This window comes from Pteropus alecto, unplaced genomic scaffold, assembly GCF_000325575.1.
Source record: "Pteropus alecto unplaced genomic scaffold, ASM32557v1 scaffold76, whole genome shotgun sequence".
In the NCBI taxonomy this organism is placed as follows: domain Eukaryota; kingdom Metazoa; phylum Chordata; class Mammalia; order Chiroptera; family Pteropodidae; genus Pteropus; species Pteropus alecto.
Window position 1 is genome coordinate 15,539,649 of NW_006443138.1, and position 11,322 is coordinate 15,550,970.

Genomic DNA, 11,322 nt, shown 5'->3' on the forward strand with positions numbered 1-11,322 from the left:
ATTTGAACTCTAGTCTTTTGACCTTAAAAGTCCAGGGCTTTACATTATACTACATTTCTTTCAACATACACTGGCTTCTTATCATATTTCTTTACTTGGAATTAATCTTTTTTTGCGCTGTGTTTCATCATACTTAGTTTACACCTCTGTCAGGAAACTTACCACATTTTCCTTATAGTTATTGCAAATCATTCTGTCTTTTGAGAGTGGAGAGCATGTTCCTAGTTATATTTTACTCCCTTCACAGTTTCAAGTCTAATCAACAACAAATTATTGTTAAATTTCTTAAATAGAATAACTTTTAAAGAGGAAATCATTATTGATAGTTGATCTACCAATAGATAGGGGATTGTAATCTGCTGAAGTCTTCTTATAAAATAATAAATTATATATTATAAAGGTTGTATTTTCATCACCATTTTAGTATATAGATTTAGTATTTTAGTATGTAGATAACCAAAAGTATCCATCATGTTTGGATTATTTTCAATATGTTGGCCTTTATTTGACTTTTGAAAAAGAGCTTCATATTTGTTTGTTTTTTTCTGAAATTGTGTTGAAATGAAGACCCACTTATTAGGTCATCAATGAAGGCAATTGTAATATGATCGAAAGAGGAAAGTTCATATCAAAAGGTAAATTGTAAGTTGAATGTTCCATATATTTAATAATGAATATATGCAGAATACAGAGGTCAGTCGCTGAGAGTATAGAGAGGGTTGCAACATTATGATTACTAAATATGGTTGTGCTGGAGGAAGCTTTCAACAATTATTTCATGCAAATTGAAACGCAGCAGTTTGTGAAAGAGTTACATGGTTCATATTATTTAAAATACATTTTATTTTATTCTTAGAATAGGAGCAAGTGGTAGAATTGGGAGGAACATTTTAGACTTTACCAATTCACATTTCCAGAGCTGTGTAATCAAATTCACCAACTAAATGCTATCAATTTCCCCCTCTGAAAGAAGTAATTGAATGTCAGAATTTTATTTCCTTTTATAATGTTTAAAAATTGATTTAATAAATACGTGCTTAACTAACAAAATTTAAGCTTTCAAAAGAAGGAAGCTTGGTGGTGTTGGGAATTGATGGAAATAGAAGAATCATGTGAATATTTGCTCCTAGCTTCTTTTGACACTGGGGATCAAGACTGTGGAACGTGTCAGGCTCCTAACCTATTAAAAATTTTTCAGACATCCACCCACATTGATTGATTTAGCTCAGTGTGTGGGCCAAGTACACACTCCTATTTAGCTTCTTTGATGAACAAGACCAAAGCGAAATACAGGATGGGTTGAAGACAGATATTAGGGAAGACAGAGAAGATTCAAGGTAGGCTAAGGTGAAGAAGAGAAGAAATCAAATTCAAGCAAGATTCCCTCCAAAGACTGAGTTTTTATGCTAGATGTAAGCCATCAGGGCTTAGTGAGGAAAAGGCAATGGAAAATTGAAAGTTATGTATAAAAAGTCTAGAAGGAATTTCAAGAACTTTCTTCTTCATCGAGGTCTTTCTGAAGACCCAAAGCAGTGTGTCTGTGAGCTCAGACACTGGTGATGGCATCTCTGACTCCTTTTTAAGGACATCTAACATTACTATAGTGACCACATATAATTAGCTGAGATTCCTTTCATTTCATTTGCCCTGGAATGTATCCCTTTGCTTCTTAAATTCTGAAATGTGACTTTATATATTAAAGTTTGTTTAAATTTGCTGAAGTTGATGGATCTTGAGACTTTTTTTTAAAATCAGTCAGGGTAGACTAGATGATGGTGCAGAAATAAGCAACCCTCAAACCTCCCTGGTTTAAAATAGCCTACGTATGTGTTACTCATATCAGTTTATCTTGGGTTACCTGGGCAATTCGTTCCATGCCATCTATCATCACTCAAGGATACAGACTGAGTTACCATTTGAAATGTCACTTGTTCTTGTGGCAGAGAGAAGGAGATGTGGTAAACATGCATTGGATCTCGAAGACTTCTTCCATTGCTTTGTAAACTTCGAGGCCATGCCTCATTTTAAGTGGGTATGAAAGTGCAATCTTACAAGTGCCTGGAATGAGGGCAACCAAAATCATAGAGGACAGCAGGCGAAGGTTCTATGTAGCCATTTATTATGATTGTTCAGCTACTTGAGATTGATTTTGGTGAGAAAAATAAAAAGAAGCAAAATTTTATGGCTCAATTTTTAGTTTCTTAGAACTAAGTTAATGATTCAGTCAGAACAAGAGCCAAGCAATCTTGACTGTTTTAATTTATATTTTTATTTCAATATATTTAAATCACCCGTTCAGTACCTAAATGCATGTTCATAAAAATTAAATAACACAAGAGTACTTATTAGATAAAAATATAACTCTCTCTTCTCTTATACTGGGCCTCAATTTTTCTCTTATCCAGAGTTTACCGCTATTAATATTTTCTTGTCGATATTTCTAGACTTCTTGTTCTTTTATACAACACAAAGATAAACACACAATCAACTTACTTTGTTTGAGTTAAAAGTACATTTTGTATATATTATTTGTATATATATATTTAGGGTATAATTCTCTAAATTATTGAACTAATTTATCTGGTTATCAACATTACATAAGAATGCCGGTTTCTCTTAACTCTCACCAACCTTGTGTATTACATCTTTATATCAACCCAATGGGGGAAAATGGCATCTCATTATTGTTTTAATGTTCATTTTCCAGATTGTTAGTAAGGCTGAGCATGATATTTTTTTGTTGTTGTTTTTTGTCCATTACCGTTTTTATCCTTTATGGATAGCATGCTGAGATTCTTTGCCTATTGTATTTAAAATTTTTTTCTTATTGATTTTTAGGTACACTTTAAATATTACTGAAGTTGCAAATATATCTTTTTCCCTATTGTTCATGTTGAAAATATGCCCTCCCCACACACCAGCCTCATAGATATATCTATAAACCCACAGGTATTTATCTGAGTGTGAAGATGCAGGTAGCTGAGTGGAAGTGATTTCAGAATCCAAGTAATAATCCCTGTTCACTTACTAATGAATGCAGATTTTGATTACTAGAGTCCTTCTTCCTATGATTGTTTGAGGGAGAAGAGGGAATTTCCAGGTAGCAATGTACTGTTTCTAGGTCTCTCAGAAAGTATATAGAATCTGCTTCTGTTCTAGAGATCTTAAATCTAGACGAACATCCTTACAGACGCTCTCTCTATTTCAAAATGTTAGACTCTAGACTGTTAAACATTTGTCTGATGTGTATGTGTCTATATGTGTGGGTGTGTATATGAGAGCTTATATCTTAATTATACCTCCAAACACCCACAGTCCATACTCTATTCCTACCTGCCTCTGATCTTATAGTTATTTTGGAGTTTTATCTAGAGAGTTTTGTTGTTGTTGTTATTGAGTCTTTTTTTATTACATCCTTAGAGTTTATAGGTTCTTCATGAATGTATTCTATGATATGGGTGTATAAATATTTCTACACCTATTTTCTTTCTTTTATTTTGACTTAATAGTATATACAACATCATGGAAATCTTTCCATATTAGTACACTTGGATCTCCATGTTTCTTATGAATTCTGGATTTAGCAGTCATTCTTCTCCTATCTGCTTTATATATTCCAAAAGTTTGCTACTGTTCTCACTGATGGTAGCACCATTTCTAGTGATTCCACTATTGTTATCAATTTAATTTCAGGTTTTTTTTTTTTCTGTTATTCAAGTGGCCTATAGTGTACATTTAGATTGCCTGCAATTTTCTACAGAAGGAATTTGGGGCAGGGGAGAGGTAGGATAAAGAATATTAAGTTATTTTTTTTCTTTCCTCAGTAGAGCTAAAAGCTGACTGACTTTAAAGAAAGTTATTCACAAGACTACTGACAGAACATTGCAGTAGTTATATCTAGAAATTATATAGCCTTGACATACACTCTGATATCTACATATCTGCATATCTCTATCTACATATATATAGGCAGATATAAGTATATAATGCTAATACATATGGGAAGAATGAGGACAGTAAGGATTAGTTAAAAAATGATGCTTGAAAAATTGACTACTGATAAATATAATTATACTGCCACATCACAATATATGTACACACATCATTTATTTCATATGTGTAATATATAATATTTAACAGCTTGCATACACATTTTATACATATATGAATAAATTATTGGCACATTTAAGAGATCAATATAAAAGTGAAACAGAGTAGAATGAATCATCTTAGAGGAAAAGTGGCAAAGGAAAAATGATAAATTTATTTAACTATATAAAAAATTAAAATATTTTGTTTTGAATACCATGAATTAAAATTAGTGAAAAAAATGAGAAAATAATTTATTACAATGTCAGACTTAAGGTCTATGTCCTATGTAGAGCTTTTAAAATTTGGTAAGATGTTGTACTTAATAATAATCAAAGAAACCAAAATTAAAACTATTTTTTACTTTTCAAATTGGAGAATATTGAGAATAATCTGTGTTTAGAGGAGTGTATATGATGAAATGAGCTTTCAGGTAATGCTGATGGTAGTATAGATTCATACAATATTTCCAGAAAGCAATTTGATTATTTTATTTGTGTGCATGTGTATGTGTTGTTTGATTGTAGGAATCTAGCCTGCAAATGTAATAAAAAAGAATGTGACAAATATTTTTCTACAAGAAACATTATTCTAGGATCATTTAAAATAATGACAATATTGTGAAAGGCAGTTTGAAACAAAGTAGGATTAAATTAAATGATAGAAATTCATTGAATATCTAGATTATTTCTAAATAAGATAAAATACTGAAACATTAATGACCGAACATAGATTGATTTATCCACTTTTGCTTTCTTTTACAGAGAAATTAAAGCTATTTGGATCTCTTAGTTAACATGTTTTCTTCCATGCTGAGAAATTTCCTATGAAAAGATATGTCTGCCAGTCCACAGAATGTTGCTGTAAAAGACAATTCACAATTGTTTACTACTGAGTTTTCACTAGAAATTGAAGTTTTTAAGAGTTAAGCATTCTAATTAATATATGTAATTAGAACTACTAGAAATAATAAGAGTAACATCTTTGTGTGCAAGGAAAAGAGAATGTGTGTTTCAGTAAAAGAAGCTATGAGGAATGAAATATAATTTTTGAGGGAAATAAAGTAATTTTGTCCTAAATAGAGACAACCCCCCCAAAAGAAAAATCCCAAAACGGGACAAAATCTGAATGAATTATATATATTTTCAAGTTGAAGAGGTTTATGGGGAAAGAATCTTTGGAAAGGAATTTTAGACATGGTCCAACTGATTGAAATTGAAATAAATTTATATAAGAGCAGACACCCAGACCAATGGAACAGAATTGAGAAACCAGAAATAAACCTGCATAATATGGGCAAATAATTTTTGACAAAGGAACCAAAAACATACAATGGAAAAAAGAAAGCCTCTTCAATAAATGGTGCTGGGAAAATTGGAAGGCCATATGCTGTCACTGTACACCAAAATTAACTACAAATGGATCAAAGACCTAAATATAATACTTGAAACAATAAATTGCATAGAAGAAATTATGGCACTAAACTCATGGGTCTTGGACTTAGAGAGGATTTTATGAATTTGACCTCAAAGGCAAGAGAAGTAAAAGCAAAAGTAAAAAAATAGGACTATATCAAACTAAAAAAATTCTGCACAACAAAAGAAGCCATCAACAAAACAAAGACGCAACCATCTGAATGGGAGAAGATATTTGCAAACAATGTTCTTGATAAGAAGCTAATATCCGAAATATACAAAGAACTCATACAACTCAACAAGAAAACAAATAATCTAATTAATAAATGGAGAGAGGACCTGAACAGACACTGTCCTAAGAAGACATACAAACGGCCAACAGACATGAAAAGATGCTCAACTTCACTAGCTATTAGGAAAATGCAAATGAAAACCACAATGAGATACCATCTCAGACCTGTTAGAATGGCTATCATCAACAGGACAAGTAATAACAAGTATTGGAGAGGTTGTGGAGGAAAAGGAACCCTCATACATTGCTGGTGGGAATGCAAATTGGTACAGCTGCAAAGGAAAACAGTATGGAGGTTCCTGAAAAAATTAAAAATAGAATTACCATATGTCCTAGCAATCCCTCTTCTGAGTATTTAACCTCAAAATTTGAAAACATTTATGCAAAAAGATTTATGCACCTCTATGTTCATTGCCACGTTATTCATGGTGGCCAAGACATGGAAACAACCAAAGTGCCCTTTTTCGATAGATGATTGGATAAAGATGGTGTGGTACATATATACAATGGATATTACTCAGATGTACATATATACAATGGATATTATAAGAAAAGATGAAATATTGCCATTCGTGACAACATGAATCTTGAGATTATCATGCTAAGTGAAATAAGTCAGAAAAAGTTGAGAACCATATCGAAGAAGGACCCCTGTATTAGAGGCCTCACAGTGTCCATGGCCTCACCTCTTCTTACCTTATAGTTTGTAAATACACAAAGACTTCATTTATTTAATATGGTTTTGTTTGCCTTTGATTCAAGCTGCTTTAACCCAGATAATGGCTTTGTGACTCACTTGCCTCCCCACCTTATCCTCTCTATGTCCGCTCCCTTAATTATTAAGCCTTAGGACATAAGATTAACTGAGCCTCAGGACTATAATCATGAGGACAGTAGGTTTCTGTTGGACTTTTACAGCCCCAGACCAATGGAGGCAGAACAGCAGTCTCTCCGGGTCACAGGACCAGACGAGATGGCACCATGGCTGATTTCAGAAATGGACACAATGATCAATTGCCTCATCCTCCTTTAGTCGTCCAATCAGTGGTGCCTATGTCTCCAACTTTCTTAGTTTCCATGATGACTGATTTTTTTTCCTTGTATAATCTTTACTCTGGAGATTTTGGGGTAGCCATGCCTATGAGCGAGAGCTTGCCTGTGTTTCCGGGACTTGCAAATCTCTAACAAATGCTTATTCTATTTATCTCAACTCCTGTGTCACTCTATTGGCTGAGCGTGCAGACAGCATGAGTACAGGACTCATTTGTCCTCTGGTGACAATATGATTTCACTTATATGTAGGATATAGAACTGAAAGCAACAAATGAACAAGATAAACAATCAAAAACTCATAGACACAGACAACCATACAGTGGTTACCAGATAAAAAGGGGGTGGGAGGAGTAGATGTAGGTAAAAGGGGTCAAATATAGGGTGATGGAAGAAAATTTAACTTTAGGTGGTGAACACACAATGCAGTATACATATGACGTGTTATCAAATTGTACACTTGAAACCTATATAATTTTATTAACCAATGATACCCCAATAAATTTAATTTAAAAAATGAGTTTAAATATCAAAAGTACACTGTACAAAATTAGAATTGGTTTTCTCTTTTTGTTGAAAGGATAAATTTTTTTGGATGTTTGGTCTGCTTTTGATAACATTGAAAGTTTCTTTACCCGTTAAGTAATCTACCTTAAAAACAAAGATATTGCATATTATCAGAATAATTTCTGTGTGTCATGGTATCTCTACCATCAAGTCTTTAATTACTTAAGTAAACTAGTCTTAATATTAAAGGAGCTAAATTTTCTTGTCAATTTCATTGTGATGACTACTCATCTGATCATAAAAAATGGGCATTTTTAAGTTTTATCATTTATAGACAGTTACTTTTTTACTTTGATGCTTTATCTTCAGAGAAATTCATGGAAAGGACTCTGACAAATACTCTAGAATACAAATCACTGATAACTTTCAGATCGTCCCACTGCATTGGATTCAAGGAAACTTTTTCTCTTAAGCCACCTATGACACAGCAATTTGGTAAAGTGTATCTTTATGAATGAGGTGAAACAACTACTTTTTCTCTCCACCTGATCCCTCTGGAATTTAGAAACTGTCAATTAGTATTTTTATTTTTATAATAATGTTATTTGGGTAAGTTCAAGAAGAATCTGTTTTCCTTTACTGCACCTTCTGTGGCTAAAATTCTATTACAGAAAATTATCCCTACTCAGGCAATCTCTCTTGAACTTCATACTGACCAGGGAACTCATTTCACCAGTCAGGTGATTCAACAGATCTATGATGTCTGGCTGGTTCTACAATACTTTCACTGTGCCTACTACCTTCAGTTCCTTGGTTTAGTCAAACTCATTATCATAAACCATGACCTGTGCCCCATTAGGATTTATTTTCACTTGCACTTGGCAGAAAAACCTGTGGGAAGATTGCTTAAACCCGTATCTACTTGGAAGTTATTGCAGAGTCGGATTATTGGTTATCTCTATTTTGTTATGCAGTCAATCAGAGACTCAACCTTGGTCATCTCCCTTAAATTAACATCACAGATTAAAGCAGTAATTACCAAGTAATGTCTCTGACAATGAAGGAATAAGATTTTTTTTTTTGAGAATTTTATTTCCATAGTGGGGTGTTGGTGCAAATGAATATATGGTCAGAAATTTATCTAAAACTTTATGAGATATTGCTGAAACTATCACCAAAGCCATAGCTGCTCAAGAAAATTTCAAATTCAGTTGCTCAAATTGTTTTGGATAACTGAAATGCTTTTGACTATATTCTAGCAGAATAAGGTGATGTCTGTGCTATCACTAATACACCTGTGTACTTGGATAAATGCTTCAGGATTGGTTGCAACATAATTGAACAAAATTGGAAAACAAGGTCACTGATTATAAGTGCCTCTAGAAAGTTATTGGTCTTTTGACCCATTTAGTTGGTCACCCTGAGGGACAGCCTCATGGTTTAGAAATATTCTACAATTTGAAAATAGTGTCATGTTTGTGGTTTTAGGAATAATTCCTAAACTTTACATCTACTATTTTTCACAATGCTATAAGAACTCCAGAAGAATAATGGTAGCACAATGTTTTGAATTGTTTTCTAATACATATAAGACTTTAGATGAACAATGAAAAGACAAAATTAAAAATGATTTGAATACTAATGCTGAACTTTGCTAACTTTTGTTTATTTCATAGGATTGAGCAACAAGCCTTCCTTTGTTTTGGCTGCTCAAATGTGGCCTAAAGGCTCCCAAGAAAAACATTTTCCCTCCTGCGTGGGACATGACATACCAGGAATGAGCCTTCCTGGTGGCAGGGGATCACAATGTGAACACATGAGAAAATTGAGAAAGTCCGTTCCAATGCTTTCTCAAAAAACTCTTGACCAAAAGGGGTAAATGTGAAAATTGACATACGTGGAGCCATTTTAAAATGTAGCCGGGGAAGCCATGACAGAGGAAGTGCTTTGCATGTCCTGTTTTCTTTCTGAGCTTTGAACTGGGCTAACCCACCAGCATTCCAAGAACTTAACAAGAATGAGAATTTCTTTTTGACAAGACTAATAAGAGTGAACTTTTAACTAATGATCACTGCCTGACCAATCAATGAAGTACATATCTAGCTTCGATTGTCAGTACCAATGAACTCTTCTTAAAAATAACTTACCTCATCTTCCTCCTTTTTATCGTAAAAACCCTGATTCCCTCTCATGTAATCCAGACACTATTCGGATGTCTGCCTAAATCTGTTTACCATGAAAATCACAATTCTTGGATCCTAAGTAAACACGTTTGCCTTTTGAACTGGTTCTTGTTTTTGACGCTGACAGTATGGGCTGTGGGTTGGAGGCATGCTGAAAATGATTATAGTTTTGGACATATTTTTTCCAAGTAGAGATGTCCAGCAGGCTATTGACTATAAGGATATGGAACTCAGAAGAGAGATTGAGGCAAAAGCTAAAGATAGAGGTTGAAACCATAGGAGTGTATAGGTCGTTTAGAGAATATATGTAGAGTGAGCAAAAGAATGCCTAATGCATCTGTGCTGCACTTATATACAATTCATTTCATCCATGTAAGTAGGTTATTTCATTGCTTTATACTCTAGTTTCATCCTAAGCAATGAAATCCACAAAGTTGTCACCTTGAAGTGTAAGGTATTTTTTAGTGCACATCAAAATAAATACATATTTATTGAAATAAAAATGTCTCTTCTGTACCACCTTACATATCTAGTTTGTAGCTATCATTACTTGGTGTAACATACACAGGGGAGCGCTATTTTAAGGGCAGCTCTGCCAAACTAGAAATATAGAAACCTAGGCAAGCAACAATAGCTTTTGAAAGAGTCATTCACTTTTACTTTCCAATTGTTTTTCAGGTTTGTGGAAGGAATGCTTAACATTTGTTATAATGCCATTGATCGTCATATTGAAAATGGTAAGGGAGATAAGATTGCTATCATCTATGACAGTCCTGTTACAAATACTAAAGCAACTATTACCTATAAAGAAGTCCTGGAGCAGGTAATATCACAAATTTTCTATATATGTTATTCAGAAATCATACAGAAATTTTTTAAATAACATACTCTATCATTGTATAACCTTTAGTTCTCTTAATTTGTTGACATTACGGTATTTTTCTTTCGATGCACATTGGAAATAGTGATGTGTTCACTCATTTAAAGTGTTTTTATCCCTTAAATTTATATTTTACAGTACTAGAAAATACTCATGTTAGAGGGAGAGGTTAGCAGATCTCTGTGTTTGTTTAAATCCTTTCTGGCCTTTCTTTTCCATCAACATTGCCTTCACCTTCATCTGGCCATTCTACATTTAGCTCTTGTACTATTGAAGCAGTTTTCCAACTTCCCTATTACAAGGCCTGCTCCTGTCAGATCATCACCTAAACTGACACCATAATTTTCTTTCTTAGGAACAACATATTTCTTTACCCCATTTAAAATGTTTTTCCTTAACAAATTACTGTTATTCAGAGAGTCAAATCTGGTCTCCTGCGATGTTTGAGACATTTGGGATTCTGATCACTGTGTCCCTCCAAGCTTTATTTCCCAGTGTTCTTTGCCATGAACACAACTATTTTTTTCACTCTGAGTGTCCTGTCACTCCCTCTGACCATCCTGGCCCTTTAGAGCTCTTTGCCCATGCTGTTCCTTTTCCTTATTTGCTCTTTTTTAGTTTTTTCCCATGTGTGTGGTTCCTAGGTGAATTCATGATATCGACAGATGAATTACGAGATTTGCCTTGAACATTAAGGTAGAAATGAGGTTTCAGAAGCAATTATAAAAGTATTTCAGTATTGTAGACTATGGGAGAGTTATTCTAGCTCTGCAGGGGCATTTATTTATATCTGATTTAAAGGGGGAATAATTGTGTAGGGCAGAGTTCCTTAACTTTGATGTAATCTAGAGACTTCTTTGTTGTGTAATGCTGGAATGTATGTTGCAGGATGTTTGGAAGCATTCC

The 11,322-nt window shown here is 33.7% G+C and overlaps 1 protein-coding gene across 2 annotated transcripts in view; it reads left to right on the forward strand.

The window, feature by feature from the left end:
• The window catches only part of ACSS3 (acyl-CoA synthetase short chain family member 3), a 150,743-nt gene that overhangs the window by 19,594 nt on the left and 119,827 nt on the right, over positions 1-11,322 (forward strand). For both annotated transcript variants that reach the window (XM_015598535.2, XM_006923789.3), the window contains exon 2: positions 10,215-10,359. In XM_015598535.2, coding sequence (XP_015454021.1) covers positions 10,215-10,359 — 145 coding nt within the window. The remainder of the gene's footprint in view (positions 1-10,214; positions 10,360-11,322) is intronic.